Source organism: Protopterus annectens, chromosome 1.part0, assembly GCF_019279795.1.
Source record: "Protopterus annectens isolate FY-2018-M chromosome 1.part0, PAN1.0, whole genome shotgun sequence".
NCBI classification, from domain to species: domain Eukaryota; kingdom Metazoa; phylum Chordata; order Ceratodontiformes; family Protopteridae; genus Protopterus; species Protopterus annectens.
The window spans coordinates 934,398,877-934,416,247 of record NC_056725.1 but is presented as its reverse complement, the minus strand read 5'-3'; the positions used below and the strand labels follow the sequence as shown (position 1 = coordinate 934,416,247).

The 17,371-nt window shown below is 36.9% G+C and overlaps 1 protein-coding gene across 1 annotated transcript in view; it reads right to left on the bottom strand.

Moving 5' to 3' along the window:
• Positions 1 to 17,371, bottom strand: part of CCHR1.PART0H6orf58 (chromosome chr1.part0 C6orf58 homolog) — a 290,591-nt gene that overhangs the window by 35,594 nt on the left and 237,626 nt on the right. Inside the window, exon 5 of the mRNA XM_044064146.1 lies at positions 4,705 to 4,943. Coding sequence (XP_043920081.1) covers positions 4,705 to 4,943 — 239 coding nt within the window. The remainder of the gene's footprint in view (positions 1 to 4,704; positions 4,944 to 17,371) is intronic.

The window sequence follows — 17,371 nt, the reverse complement described above, 5'->3', positions numbered from 1 at the left end:
TTAATAGGTGATAGCATAGTAATGAACATTTCTGGGTTAAACCTGGAAAAGTTACACATTGTTTTATTAATATGCTGTTTAACTAGATGTATGAGCTGTCTAGTTGTACTGATTGGCAGATGATCACTAAGAGAGTCTGACATTGTACCTGTAGTGGAATATTTGCCAGAGTCTGATACCAGGATTCAGTCTTATAGAGAATTTGATGTCTTGCTATAATGTGTGGGGCTATTAATTAGTTGTTTGAAACGATATACGTTCATGCTAGATGTAGGGGAGTTACAGTTTATGTCCAACCAATTGACATTCACATCACCTAGTAATATTATTTCTTCTGGAAATGTTATGAAAACTCAATGTAGGATACCTCCAGTCTAGCTGTATTGTCGTCAGGTGGGATATAAAGCACAGTAATGCATATTTGTTTATAACTGTTTATTTTTGGAAAGCAATAAGAAGCTCTGCGGAACTGAATTTTGGTGTTGGTATGCTGTAAGGGGAAATGTGGTAGGTACTGGCAAATATTCAAAGAATACTACCACCTTTCCTCTTTATAAGGTCATTATGGATAATATTATAGCCAGGACGAATAACTTCAGAGCTGTTTATTCTGGGTTTAGGCCATGTTTCTGTTACAGCAAGAACATCAGGCTTATGTTGGGTAATCCAGGCATGTAGTTCAGACGTTTTATTTCTTATACTTCTAAAATTTATTGCAGCAAAAATTTGATCACCAGGGTTGGTGATTGGCTGTTGTTGGATTACAGAAGTATGTGAAACAGAAATCTTTGTGTTCATTGTGATACATAGGGCCAGGATTAGGGTGAACATCTCCTCCTAGAAGATTTTAGTATATTGCGGAATAACACATACTTGTTTTTGAAGAGGATTCTTGCATTCAATTTTGTTTTGATTTGAGTTGAAGTGCAATTAATCAGCCTATATTTGGAATAAAGACGAGGGACAATATTAAATAGGTTTGGTGCAATGTGTGGAGAGTGTAAAGAGGAAGTATAGATAGGTTGTCGGGACAGAATTGGAGAAATATTGCTATATATTATTGTGTCATGGTAAGATGACAGACGGCACATTAGGAGGAGAAAAATAGAGGATAAGCTGAAGGGTAACTTAATTAAGTACAATAATCTGTATTTTATTGATGTCATAGTGGGTAAGTAGCAATGAAGAAGGAAACAACAAGTTGCAGGACAGTAGGACATTCAGTGATGGTGGTTTAAGAAAGGTGGAAAAAAGGTACAGGAGTATTTTCTATAACAAAGAGTGGTATGTTCTCTGGAGTGTAAGGGGTATTAAAGGCTAGAGTATAAAGATGTAGTTAAAGTAATAAAAATGAGGGTTTTTTTGGGAAAAGAAAAGGATACAATGTGGAATAGATAGGTACTATTAGGGAGGGTGTAATTATAAATGGACATACATCTCAACCTCTTAGAGCAAGAAATCTGGAAAGAGCCATGAATAAAAGTGGGACAAATGACCAACAATGGTTACAATTTTAAATATTGCTCTTACAAACTAAGAAAGTTGATAGAATATCAGGTTTTATAAAATAGTATACCACCACACAACGCCAAACAACAAAGGAAACCACCAGGAATTAACGAAAACCACAATTTAATATCGCTTTCGTCTTCAAAAGTCTTCATCAGAATAAAATAAAACACACTTCAGCAGCTATTTATATATTAAGCACATAATTAATCCAATTAAAATACACATTGTTTAAAGGTACATATCCCAAAACATGTTACTACAAACAAAAACAAGTTATTTTAAAATCTTCAGTCTCCTGTTTTTTTAAAAACAATTTGATGTTGATTGAATCATTTATACCAGGTTTTTTGTCAGCTCCTAATTTTAACTGCCACATAGTTTCTCTCTGTTCAAGAAACTCCTTGAAAGGCCCACCCCTAATATTCTTAACTACATGTTCCAAAACAGTGAACAAAAATGTTTTGTACCCCCTACATTTTATTGAATGCCTAAATAGAGCGTTATTGATGTTCTTGTCCTAATACAATAATAATGTTCCTTAATTCTTTTACTTAGTGACCTAGTGGTCATGCCTATATAAAATTCACTACAAAAGGAACAAGTAGCATGATAAACTACACCACTAGTATTGCAGTTATATGCACCATCATTAGGAATAGTTTTATTTAAATGGGGGTAATTGAACATATGGTCCTTCTAGAATAAAATGACAGGAAGTACAAAAACCACACTTATGCATCCCCTTGCAATGTCTACCTGTATCGGAAATATTATTAGTAGTGGAGTCAAATTGTAAACAATTTTTTAAACAATGAGATTTCTTATATATAAAATTTGGCTTATCACCAACAACCTCTAGCAAATCAGTGTTCCCACGCAAAATATTCCAATTTCTAGTTATAATGGACCTTATACTAGGTCCATCAACAGACATATCCAAGATACATGAAGTATCAACATTTGTCTTAGTATTCGAATTATTGATTATACCACAAGTAGCCAATTGTTCTTTATTATTACTAAAAACATGTAGTAAAATGGGTGGAAAATCCTTTGCCCTTCTTTCGTTTAACTCATTAGCTAATTTATCCAAAATATTTGGAGGATATCCCCTATGTAAAAACATATGATATATTAACCTAACTTCATCCTCAAATGCAGCATCATCCAAAATCATCTGTGAAGCACGTATAAACTGCCCTTTTGGTATATTATTTTTCATGAAGACTGTATGACTGCTCAAATAGTGCAAATAACTATCAACAAAAGTATCCTTCCTATGTATACTAGTACTAAATTTGTTGCTGTGGACATCTCAGGTCAAAGTAACATCCAAAAAATGAACAGATAAACCAACATTCCCCACCATTAATTTCAAAAAATCATAAGAGTTGTTTATACTGTCACAAAAGGAACCTACATGATCAATATCACCTTCTAAAATAAAAAAAAAAACAAATTATCGACATATCTACCATAAATGACAACTTGGTACTGGTCCATAATAGGTCTAAAGACACTGTATTCCCACCATCCCAGACCAAGATTGGCATATGCTGGGGGCGCAGCAGACCCTATAGCTACACCTCTTAACTGCTTGTAAATTCTCTTATTAAACAGAAAGTAATTGTTATTAAGTACTAAATCCAACAAAGTGCATAAAACAAATACACTGTCAGATGGAAAGTGGGCCACAGTCCCCAAAAATTGTCTAACAAAACCCACACTCTGGTCATGTGGAATACTCGTGAATAATGACTGAACATCCACAGTGAATAAAATATTTTTATTTGGATCAAAGGAATATTTAAGATTAAAATCCCTAATTTGATCCAAAAAATGCCACGAGTCCTTAATAAATGAATCCAGTTTTTGCACCAAAGGATTTAACATGTAGACTACAACCAAAGAGATACCTTCCGTCACTGAATTTGGAGAGGAAACTATGGGTCTAAAAGGAGGGTTATATAATTTTTTATGAATTCTGGGGATACCGAACAGGGTCCCCAAAAATGGATGTTCAACCAACATAAACTCATACATATCATTAGTAATGTAGCCATCAACCCAAAGGTCATATAAATGTACATGTATAGATTGATATGCTTTATAAACCAATTGTTGATCGACCAATAAGTACTCAAAATTGTTAAACCTGCAGGTTTAACAGTGTGATTCTATATCTTCCTTCAGACTAAACTTGGACAATTTGGATGGGTCCTCACAAACTTACCCATGGATTAATTGGCATCTCCTTCCATGAGAAAGCTGGTAAAGGCTGACGCTATGTATTGGGATGGTGTACATGGTCAGTGGATTAAAATAGCCTTGAAACTCCTATGAATCCTGTTAAGGATATGATGATTATAGTGGCAGAGGGTGTGTCTTCTGTTAAGAAGAAGACAAAAATGCCGAATTTTCCAGTACTGGAGTCTTCATCTCACACTCTTTAATAATCTCTGTTTTTAGACTGGGAAGAATAGTAGGGCTGTCTGGAAAGGTAGAAACCAATGACTAAACATCTGAGGTCTTCATAAGTAAATGGAGTCCACAGACGACTCATACATTTTATGTTAACTCACCTTATTTTGATAAACACTATGCCAACTGTGAGTGTAAAGGGTGCTTTGAAGACCCTAACCCTATCCTCTTATATAAGTATATCACAAGTGCCACTGGCCTGCTTGCTAGTGACTTCAGCAAACCCAGAAGGAACTTGTTCAGTTTCAGACATTCACTGATATATAGATTGTACACCATTCATGATTCTGCAAAGGATTTAATTATGTCATAATTCTTCTTTAATGTAGTTAAAAATGAAACAGATTTGCTGTATAAACAAAGTGGTATGCAGATTGTGTGACTACAACTTTAAATCTTTTGTGGGGTGACAAATTCACCAGATCCATGTTGTTGCATTTTTCAGCATCATTACAACTAATATAATCAGCTATGGGATTGCTGCACCTAGCATGCAAAGAAATACCTTCATTTGTGGTGACTTCCATGCAATGAACTCTTACTTCAGTTCTTTTTCAAAATACTGGGTTGTGCACAGTGACTGAATTTGAACGACATCTGAAATGGGTTGTTACGTAACAACAGTTAATTCATTATTACTAATATGTCAGTACACCTTCTGAAAACTAGACACTCACGAGTAAAGTTAATCCTAAATTACACAGAAAGTACCTGTGAAGTAATTTCCTTTGTATATCCAGTTTAACACCTGCAAAGTTCTATTTTCTTCAGCACTGAAATCAGGGATGGATGGAGCATAGTCATTTTCTGTTAACATTCGATGAGGCAGGGATCTCTGAAATAGGCTGGTCTGGTGAAAGTTTGTAAGAAATCGTGTAGCTGCAATAAATTCAACAGCATTGGCCCAGCTGACAGCAAAGTTGACCTCTGGGGAAGACAGGTACTGTAATCTGGTATAAAATAAAAAAATGTAAATTAGATGTTGTAACACAAGTAATTTTAACGTGGTCTAGTATTTCTTCCTGTATATGGCAACTCCTTATTAAAAACAGTCTTCTCAGGTAGTTGCCTGAAATAGCATGCTCTGTAACTAAAGAATGAAAATGGCAGCAAGTTATTTGTTGACATACAGTGTTGACATACGGTGTTTATTTGATTTGTTTTACTTTTTTACTTTGCTTTTGTTTACTGTGTTTGTCTGACTGGGTTTAGTAAAAAAAAACTTTTTAGTGGAGGCAGTAGGAGAAAATCTCAAATGCATTACAAATATTTTTAAACAGACATTCAGTAATACACATGAACAGATATTAAATAATATACTGTACATTACAAATTACTCATAACATTTACTAATCAGATTTCATTCATATGAAAAAAAGAGACAGCTATTACAGTATAAAATATATTGATTTAGTGAATATTGGTCGGTTTGTCACGTAGATAAGAGATCATGTGATTCATCATTAGTAATTCAAAGAAATGGAGTTGAGTGAAGGTACTAGGTAGGGCAAAAAATGTTAATATTGCACTTAAGAGGAGTGTTGATGTTGTCAAGATCTTGTTATTTACAAGAGATTTATATGTTATTAAGCGGTGCATGACATGAGGAAGAAGGATGTAAATAAGCTTGTTGGTTAGCATAATACTGACCCTATTAAAGGCAATTATAGTGGATGTAGCACTGTGACTTAGTGGTTAATATTTCTGACTCAGAAGGCCAAAGTTCCAATCTTACCTCTGATCAATTACTCAATCAGTCAGTCAATCAATCAATAAAAGGCCATAGAGGAGTCCATGGGCAACAAGTCACTATATTGGACTGCTACTGCTATCAGGCTAAGGTGTAGGCACTAGCATGACAAATGCTAATCTTCAGGCAAGGAGAATACTAACATGGACAGGGTTGTCATGGAAACTGCCAGCTAAAGAAGAGAAGCAAACCGCTGCCTTATTTTATTTCTTTATTCAGAGACCAAGATACATAACATCTAGTTTTTATGTGAACATAACAGGTACTCCTGTATAACTATATATTCTTGTCTGAGTAAACAGAAATAATTGTGATATAATTGACAGAAAACAATAAAAAAGAAGACTGTTTCAAAAGGGACTGGAATTCATGCCTATGTTGCAAGGTCTTTTGACCTTCCTACATCTTAGCAATGATACATATTAAATTATAGAGACCCTTGCTCACTGAGAAATGTATTAACATTTTATGATTATTATCTGTTTTATGCAAACTGTAATTATAAGAAGAGAAAGAATGCCTGCTAAAAGAACTCACGCATAAGGGGCAAGATTCATGCTTGCAGGTGGCGGTAGTTACCTGTAAAAGCCTGCAGTATTCTTGTTGTAGTTTGACCTCCAGTAATATCAGCAGACCATCTCTTAACAATAATGTAAGTCCTTGGTAGCCGCATATAGTGAACCATCTCTTTCTAACCAATGGCCGTGCCACTCATGAGGGCCTGAACAACCATGTCATATATTGTGCTTAATGATGGTAGCAACAAATGTTCTAATTATTTTTGACTTTTGACAGCTTTACTAAAAAGGAGTAAAATATCTGTTTAGGTGTTGCATTACCCCTCATTAGTAGCTGACAACACTTTGGTACCATTCTGGCATATGGCAATGTCATTTATGACAGCATTAAGCATCTCTTTGACAGTTGTGGTAGTCACTGATAATTGCATAAAATGTGTTTTTCTACATCTGGCCTACATCATCAAATATCACATTTCTTGTAGTCCTTGCTGGTACATAATGGTACTCAGAAAAAGAAAGGCGTTGAACTAACTATTGCACTCAATTAAAAAATAAGGCATTGTTTACTCCCTGGTACCTGAGTCTAACTACAACCATTCAAGGGGTATAATAAGAACCAGGTTCCTGTGCTGTGACTCACTAAAATAATAAGTGAAACCAACAATTACATATGTTGTGTATGATAACTAAATCACAGATACAACAGCATGAATAATTAACCTATTCACTCAAATGAGTTCTATTTATTCTCAGTTAAATAAGTATGTCAACAGTTCCTAATACTCTTTTCAGATATGATCTACCGAAAATGCAGTTATAGAATGCATACATTACTAGTTGAAATTAAATAAAAAAGGCAAGAACATACCTGCTTTTGTAAAGTAGTAACATCAAACATACAACTAAGATGATCGTGTTAAATAGCTTTAACAATGCAAATTAAGTGATTCCAAAATAATTTAACATGTGAAAAGTCATAACATATTTTGATCAACCACCTTAAAGTGGTTCAGAAACATCTTATTCTGTGTTTTTGATGTTATCATATGATGTTATCTTGTTGTATTGTGTGCTGACTGCATTTCCTGCAAATACTTCATGGTTTTATGCTGGATATAACGCTATTATCTTCATTGTTCCATTGCTTGTATAAATAGAATTATTTATTTGAAAAAGACATGCTGCAGTAAGCTGATATTGCTGGTGTATGTCAGGCCTGGTGGTGATGATGGTGGGGACTTCAGGCAGGCTTGTTTCTTGCTTTATTTTATTGTCTTATTTCATGTATGTTGTTTTATGGAAGCACTCTCAAAGTGACTTACTGCTTCCATCTTGTACTGAGTTATATCTAACTGAAGTTGACGTAGGTCTCCATCCATCTTCAACCCCTTTTCCCATTTTGCACATGGGGTCGGGGTATCACTTCAGCAGTGACAATCATCTCAAGCTAAGGTTTACACAGCCGGGTGGCTAGCCCTGCCATGGTAGTTCATTCACACCACTCACTCACACACAGTCTCACCTACAACCAATTTAGAGTGCCCGATTCACCTACTGCATGTCTTTGGAATGTGGGAGGAAACCGGAGCACTCAGAGGAAACCCATGTGATGGGAGGACATACAGACTTCCCACAGAAGGCACCCCAGCTGAAGTAGGTATATTTATTTTAATTTCCAAAGGAGTTTAATTCATATTCCCAATGGTATATGGTTAAAACTGGTGACATAACGGGCAAGATGCTTTTCAAGTGAGATCTATGTAACTGCCATAGAGTGGAAATAAAGGCAATCCTTGACAGCCATTTAAACAAACAATACCATTCTAAAAGTGTTGTTCACTTGCTTTGTATAAACTGCATATGTAAAGTTTACCTAGATATTTCCTTTTTCATAGAGACTGTCCTTTCAAAAGAAAGCTGTAATTAAACTAATGTTATATAGGATTGTGTAGTGTCTATTTCTTAGCTAAAGTGTTGCACAAATTACTACAGGGAATGGAGCATGCACTTTATTAAACAGTACTGCAGGCTACATATTTATTGCAGTACAAACTGAGCAGACTTCCAGCATGTATACTTTAGCTTGCCTTTGAAATGTAGCTGATCTGCACTAAATATACAAAAAGGGATTTTGTTAAATGGTTTCTTGCAGGGGAATGAACTAGGAGCATTAGAGGCATGTAAATAGTGATGTAGCATACTCTCATAAAAAAAAAAAAAGGATCACATTTCACTTCTGCCTTGATAAAGTTTGAATAGTTATACAACTAGACTACTTTGTGACATTATGTGAGCAGGATGTCCTTTCATACACAGCAGATGTCATGTGCTCAGCCAGTGTACCAAAGGGTGCCCATTGTTTTTAACTGTACATACAGGGGGTGGTGAGTGCAAAGCCCACTCCAGCACAAGGCTCACCAGGTACCTGTTGTCTAGGATCCGGTGTTTGGGGGCATCCATGCTGTCCATTACTACTGCACTCAGCAGATTTTCTATATTTATTTTAAAATCAACATGAAGATGATTAAATAATTAACATCTTGTTCAAATCAATGGAAAAAATAACACCTTTATTCCCCACAAACATAGTAACTGGACACAGGTAGCCAACTCATGTCCAATTATCATACTGTTTAAGCCCCTATGAATGATTGCCCTCAGTAGCTGATTCCTGTGCTTTCTTAGCAATCTGTAGCAATATGACCAGAGAATAAAAGAGAAGGAGCCCTCCAATCCTCAGGGATGGATTATCTTGCAGGTATGTGATTTTTTTTTTTTGTTTTGTTTTTTGTTACTGTCAGAAACCAGACAAGTCTGTGGTCAGTGGTAATAGTAGATACTACCTACAGTACAAAGCATCCCTATTTACTTAGTTTTTTAACTTTTGGGGAGTGGACTACCCTATACAGTAGCAACTAATACATTACAGCAGGGTTTTTTCATACTTCTGGCATGCACACAATGCAGGTAATAATCATCAGAAATGGCTACCTGTTTAGGGTGGCAGTCTGTGGAAGAAAGAAAAGCACATTAACATGATCAGAATAAAGTAATGATTGTGATTACTTGCTGGGGATGGAGACAATGTTTAGTGGCTGAAAGCTAAAGCATTACAGGAATTGTATTTCTTCAACTTTTGTTTCACAAGCTAACTTCAGAGAGGTACACAAAAGGTGGCTATAATTTGAGGGAGTAAGGAGGCAGAGTATGTGTGAACTGCAAAATGAAATTCATTACTGCAGCCACTATGCTTTCATATTCTTCACAATTATACATCAGAAATGCGCACAGAAAATGGTTATTTTGTTTTTGGGTGAAGATATGTATGAAAGCAAAGAGCAATTAAGCAATTACATGGGTAATGAAAAAGTCATTGACATGGCTATTCGGGGGGGGGTTGCAGGGATGATATATCCAAGACCAATAGGTTGAAATCAATTACTGTAGTCATTGCTTCTTTCATTTTTCTCAGAATTTAACATTAGAGGTGTACACAGAAGGTGGATGTCTTTTTTGGACTAGGAATTAGGAGGCAAATTGTATGTGACAGCACAGAATTGTTACATAATTTCTGTTGAATAAAAAATGGTATAGCTTGTTGAGGGCAGTCTATGTGTCTAACAATAGCAGTCTATGTGTCTAACAACAGCAAGATGAACTATGTTACTGTGGTCATTATGTATGTTTTTCTTCTGAATGAAGTATCAGAAATATACAGAATGAAGGTGTCATGGGGGGGGGGCTGGTGATGTGTGAAATCAAAGGCCAGTTTTTGGATCACTTCTGAATGATTGCTGAGATGGCCTGGTGGGGGCAGTATCTATCAGAGAGCAATATGGCCATTATGTTTATGTTATGATGTCACAGAAAGAAGTGGTCTATCCTCTCAGAAGGGACATATTTAGTAGGAACAGTATGCTTGTGTTTTGTGTCGAAGTATCTTATTAGAAGTCTATATTTTTATTGAAAACTGCCTTGGAAGAACTGACATATGCAGTACTAACGTATCCAGTATTTAAGAACATCACAGGCATGCATATATTTGAGATTTTGTTGCTTAGGTTCCTTAAAATCTATTAGGATGTGCAAAACAAAATGAAAGTGTGATTATTGAGGGCTATTGTCCTGAAACTTTCATAAGAAAATCTTGAAACAGTATAGAGATATTGGTGTTTGAAGTTAGGGTGGAATTCAGGACAGAATGGCCTTTTGTAAATTAACAGGGTGCAACTTAAAAAAAAACAAACAGTCTGCCACAAATTAATGTATAGCTTTTACTTATCTTCAGAATAAAATAAACAAACGCTACCAAAATGATAAAATATAGTGTTGGTGAGGTTTCAGACCTAAAACAATCTACATTTTTGTATATTCTTTGTATATGTCGAGTCATAAAAACTTAACATTAAAATTAAATTAAATTGTTTACATTAAATCTTAGGATGTAGCTACTCTTTTGCCTTTGAGGAGCACAGCGAAAGGATGTGTTATAGATTATTAAGCCAGCAGACAGATTTACAGCTTTCACAAATATTTAAAACCTTGTCAAAAAGTACTGTATTTCTCTCACAGCATGTATTATTGATGTCACCAATATCTAATCCCTTTTGTGGAGTGTTTCTAGTAAACATTATCTGCATAAATCAAAGAACCTGATTATATATATATATATATATATATATATATATATATATATATATATATATATATATATATATATATATATATATATATATATATATATATACAAATTAGGGGGCATGATCCAAGATCTGTTTATATTGACAGCTTTTGTTTTGTTTTGTGATTTGCTTTTGTTAAGCAGATTACTTAGCACTATCGTTGCAGGGCATCAGTTTAGAGGAAAATGGGTCAATAACAAATGCAGACAGGAATACTACATATTGTGGGCATAACTAAGTTATCACATGAGTAGTGTCTTGATTGGTTTGCCAGGAGGAAAAATGAGGTTGGCTGAAAGAAACACTGTGGAAATAAAAACAGCCACTGAGCTTGAGTCATTCCAAATGTGAAACATAACTCTCTGAATACCTAACCTTCCCTTTCATCTTTATGCTGTGGTATACTACCAGTGAACTAAAATATGTAAGGACTGCCTTTGTGTCTCTGGATTTAAATTCAGAAATAATTGAAGAAGTCTTCCAGAAATTGAATATGGCTTACAGATTGCTTTCAACTCACTACACCCATCTGGGTAATTGATGGTGATGTTGTCCAGTCTATCGACTTCTACTGTAATTTATCATCCACCTTTGTTTGATATCCAGTCATTGGTCTTCAGATACTAATTAGAGACAGGAACCATAACAGTAACTGGTCAAGTAAAATAATAGTAGAACAGATGGGGGCCCTAGTCACTACCTTGCTAAGGCCCCATGTGACCATGGTTTGGCTCTGGGTGTGCTTTCAACCAGTACATCCATAGGGTCCTACTATCATCGTCCATAAATTCACAGGAGATGGAGTGCACTCATCTAATACATCCACAGGGGCCTACTATCTTCAATGCATATGCAATAGATTGTGCATACTTAACCAGTATACCTACAGGGAGTCTTGTATCTTCTGCTACATTTACACAGGGGTTGATGTTCACTCAAGCAGTACATCCACAGAGGGCTGACTATTATTAGACACACATCCACAAGGGATAGTGTAAGCTCAACCAGTACATTCACTGGGAGTACATTATTTTTGTCCATGCATACACAGGGAATGGTATGCACTGAAGCAGTGCATCCACAGCACACCCACTATCTTCAGCCATACATACCCAAGGGAGGCTATGATTTTAACCTGAGAATCCACTGGGGACCCACTATCTTCAAACTTACATCCACAAGAGATGGTGTGAGCTCAACCAGTATATCCACAGGGGGCTTACATTCTTCAACTATTCATACACAACAGATAGTGTGCACTCAACCAGTACATCAATAGGGCCCCACTATCTTCAGTCATACATATCCAGGGGATGGTGCTCAATGAACTAGTGTATTTACAGGGAGGGGGTCACTGCCTTCAGACATATATACATTCACCCTACATTGAGGGCTGCTGAACACACAGGCATGGGACAGACACTAATATCATCATATCATCTCACTGTGACACGGCTCCAATATCTGAGCATTATCAGCAAACTCTGCAAAGGTATGCATATCATGGCTTTGTCCACCCACAGTCATTACTACATATTCTCCATCAACAATTCCACCAGTGGATACATAACATAGAAAATACTGTAGTAAACACCTCATAAAACCTACAAAGGTACATCTGCGACATGCAAGAGACAGTTCTATTTGCAGCCAATTCCTTCTTAAATAACAGTACCTTCTCTGGTGGCAACAACCTTTTGCATTCCTGATGTACCTATGAAAAGAAATGAACATCATACTCTTCCATGATTGTCAGTCTTGTAGAATCTGGTGGTCTACCACTTATGGTGGATTCCTCCCTTGCATTCTTCTGAGCTTTCTGTTTGGTGTAGGGGAGCATATAAGTCAAGTAATGGCCATCCTGGCTCATGGTGTTGCTGTGCCCATTCACCACATTTATATCCCATAAAAACAGACTGACACATGTCATCCCATAATAGCTGGTCTGCACCTCCCTGTAACTGTCATCCCATGGTCATGCAACTTGAGTGTGTTTACCAGGATGCTGTTTTCAGCATCCCTGAAATTGAACAGCCTGTGTCTGCCACATTGTATAAACATGCTGAATCCTTTTTCTACATGATGATGATAATAATTTGTATTGTGTGTAACCCTACCTCACAGTATAAATACAGTATGCATGACTTATACAGTCTGATATGGGTACCATGTAATAGTTTCCCAGTTCCCCACAGTGGCTAGCCAAAAAACTTGTCTGCTAATATGACATGAGTAACACCCTTAAGCACCATACTGACAGTGAGTATGACTTATTCATTGTATTATGGTACCAGATAAGATTTTCTGACAGGGGATATCCCATGATAATCTGTTGAGCTTGTATGGCACAGCCCACTCCGCATCTCAAACAGTATTAAATTGCTGTTGTGATGTGTGGTCAATAAAGCATAGGCAAACGGATGAAACATGGGAGCCCAGTATGATAGCCACACCCCTTGGAAACATGCTAGTGCATCACGCCCTCGATGTCTGAAATAGTTTGAATGAGAAATATATACCTTAGAAGCAAAAGACAGATATCATCAGCTATGACAACTTTCATAATGGTAACCGGAGTATTGTACAACTCACAGAATATCAGAAACCATGATGGTGACACTCAGCTAAACGTCACAATTTTAAAAACCCTTTCTTGTGGCTATGTATTCACATGATGTCACCTATCATGAATGACTATGAATCTCTTAACTCCACAAGTGTCTTATCTATGACAAGTATATTGCATTTTCAAATTTCCAATATGGATTCAGCAGGTAGCTACTGTAATGTTATTGGTGACCTGGCTATGGAAAACGGATTTAAACATGGTACATTTTTTTTCTTCTCTCTTAATGTCCAACTAGTAGCTGGTCTGCAAATGTCTGTAACCTCATAGCTGCTTCTCCGTTAAAGAGAAAAGGGGATGAAAGGAAAAGAATTGCATGAATCTGAAGATATAACTTTTTGCATGTCCTGGCATAAATTGTAATCAGTCAGTGGCTGACTAGAACTGTGAAAAGAAAGCAGACATTAAAATGTAGGCAGTTCAGCTATGTTAGTTGACATCCTACATATTGATGCTATATATTGTTTCTGGGCTGGTGTAATTGAGCCCTTGTCCTTCACAGGTGAACGTTTAGATACTTTCACTTTGGGAAATCAAAACAACAAATAAAAAACTGTGGTAATAATTTTAGGCACAAGGGAATTGTGCTATAATTTCTAGGGAGCACAGCAGAAGGATGACCTGAAATATGTGTAAATATTTTGATCAAGGTAGTTGTTCTCTATGAAAGGTCTGCCTGAATATTTCTCAATATTTCTTTATCTTGAATTAGTCAGGGCCAGTATTTCTTAGTCGCAGATAGCAGGAGATCTAGTTATCTGTAGGCCAGATTTATCTTTATATACTCTATCCAGTGTAACTGAATGCCGTTTTGGTTTTCCTTGTGCATTTTTTGATTCCTTTGCATATTTAACCTGTAACTGTACTGCTTGCTTATTGCTTAAGTAAATCTTATTTATTCATTTTAAGTTTATATGGCTGGACTTTATTATTTATGCACCCTTATCTGAGAAGAGTGGTACTATTTAGCACTGAAACAAGCTATGACTCATGGTCTGCACCATTTGGACCTAATACCGGTAAAAATATTAACGTGTATGATCTCATATAAGAGCAGTAGTCCCTGGCCTTCTAGGGTGCGGTCTTACTACAGGAAGAAAGCTGTGGCAAATTAAATAATTTTGTCTACCTTCTCAGGTAATTTTGTGTGTGTGTGTGTGTGTGTGTGTGTGTGCGCGTGCACGTACATGTGTGTGTGCCTGTGTTTGTGTGAAAGATAGTTATCATGGGTTAGGGGCACAAGAGGACACTGTGATTCACAGAGACAGTATTGATAAAGGGGAATGGGGGTGCTAAGTCTAACAATCAGCTCTGAAGGTGGCCCGTATGCAGTCTAATCAGGGGGTGCATATTAAAAGCTCATACCGAGGAATGCAGTGCTCATTCCAATTATGCTCTTGAGAACAGGTTGAATTTTGTGAACTAATTGCTGAATTTGACTTCTATGCACTTTCTTTCAGTAACTTACTGTGTGTCAGGGATGTGATTCAATCAACAAACCAACCCCCTGGTGTCATTTAGTACCTTTTCTTCATATTTGGTGGCAGTGTGTACTACTGCTCCTCACATATTTGGTTGATACTGATGGGATTCAAACCTTAACTGTGGCACTATTCATAACATGTTGGAGAGAGTGACCCCTTTTCCTCACATGTTTGATTGGCACTACTGGGATTCAAACCTTATCTGTATCAGCCATCGGATACCTTCATTCACACTGCAACTGAATAGCATATTTACACATGTTGCTGCCTTGGTATACCATTTGGTGCTTTGCATCCAGGTAGGCAGAGATGGCTGGTAACACTTTTATCTAAAGGGTTCCTGCTTGGTGTGTGAATCAGGCACCTGCGTATGGGTTTATATGATGGACTCCACAAAAAATGTGATGCCTGTCATGACCTCAGCCTCATGCTAAGAATGATTTTACCAGTATTCAAAAGTCTGTCAGGCAATGAGTGCACCCCTTTTGAAAGTCTGCTTGAATGAAAAGCTGAAGTGTGAAGGGAACATCCAGAGATGTACTGTATGTTAAATCCTTTTCATTTTTTGTTTTAGTTTTAGCTTCAAGAAAAAATGCTTAATCTGCAAGGAGGTATTACTAATAATGTGCCCACTTTTATATTTTAGCACATGAGAAGATGCATCTCAAAAGAGTGGGATGTCACAAGAGGTGGGAAAGGCTGACTACACAATGGAGTAAATATCACTGCTATCTGCTTTAGACTTTAGTGTGTTTTAAGGACATGTCTCACTTTAATGACATGTCTCACATTAATGACATGTCTCACTTAATGACGTCTCACATTAATGACATCTCGCTTATAGCACTTTTCCCATTGTGTCTCCATTCTGCAGGCCCACCTACCCGATGTGGAAGACTGGCAGGCTTAGACACCTTCACTCCTGTATTCTGCAGATGTGACTTGGGAGGGGTCTGATGATAGGGATTTGGATAGCTCACTTGAAAAGGGCAAGGACCCCTCTCAGATGGGCAACCACGACACTCCAACTCTTAACAAACTACAGATACAGCAGATAGTTAAAGTCTGTTGTGGAGGATGCATCTAATCATTTGGTTGGCCAAAGTCTTGACCAGATAGAGGCTCTTATGTGGTAAACTGCAGATTTGTTGGAGAAGCAAGAACGTACCACAGGGCTACCAAAGGGTGAATCACTGGCTGGTGATATTTCTGTGCAAGTTGCCCTCTGGACTGCTCTGACACCCCCTCATAGACAGCACGCCATCCTATCCCAGAAATGGCACAACTACTTTTCTGGTGTGTCCTGCCTCATACATTATGTTTGGTCCAACCCTCCCCATAGTTATAGTACATTCTCTGCAGTTCTGTGTCTTGCCTTTCCTCCCTATTCTTGCATGTGCAAAACTATACCTTTTTGTGCATGTGTCTCTACTGCTTTGCATTTGTTTGGTTGGGAAATGCTGGCAGATCCAGCATGAATGTGGTGCACTGGAGGCTGGGCCATTATCAATGAGGTCCAAGGAGACCAATGAAGAAAAAAAGAAGACTGTACAGGTTTGGACATTATGTACAGTCTCAGTAAGGAGGTGGTTATGCTGTTAGGACTCCATGATTGTGATGGTCAGTGGGTTTTTATTAAGTTACTATCATATTTTTTGCTGGGAATCATTCATGTAGTTAGTTAACATCCTTGCTCAAGTCTTTACTTATAGTACAAATGTTTAATTGTTCACTAAGAAGTAGTATGTTATCTGTATAAAGGGTTATGTCCATTCTTGTGTGATTCCCAAGGAATGATATTTATGCAGAAGTAAATGGGAGCAATCCCTGCAATAGTCTTGGAAGGGCTACTGTATTTATGGTCTTTGGGGATGATAGTCCACTGATTATCTTTGCAGAGCTGTGTCTCTCAGACGTCACTCAGTCAGCTAAATTATTATTTTCTTACTGAGTTAAGTGCTGTGTGGCTCACTTCATGTATACTTTTTTGCTGATAAATCCATTTCTAATACAACTTAGCTTTGCTAAGGGAAAAGCTACCATGTTATATCAGTAGCTATTATGTATGAGTGCCTGTTATAAGGTCTCATTTAAAGGTGAGTGCATGTATGCTATTTGGATCTGCTATTGCTATTACAGACCTAATGCTTTTTTTAGATATGTTTTTGCTTTTTCTATTTATTGTAGCAAGCCATTTCTATATTGAAACAACTTCCCCTGAATTGCAGTTCATTTTCCATATGCTTACACTTGCTTCTTTTAAGATTTTGCTTAGAGTCACTGAGATTAATTATGGCATATTATACACTTAATCT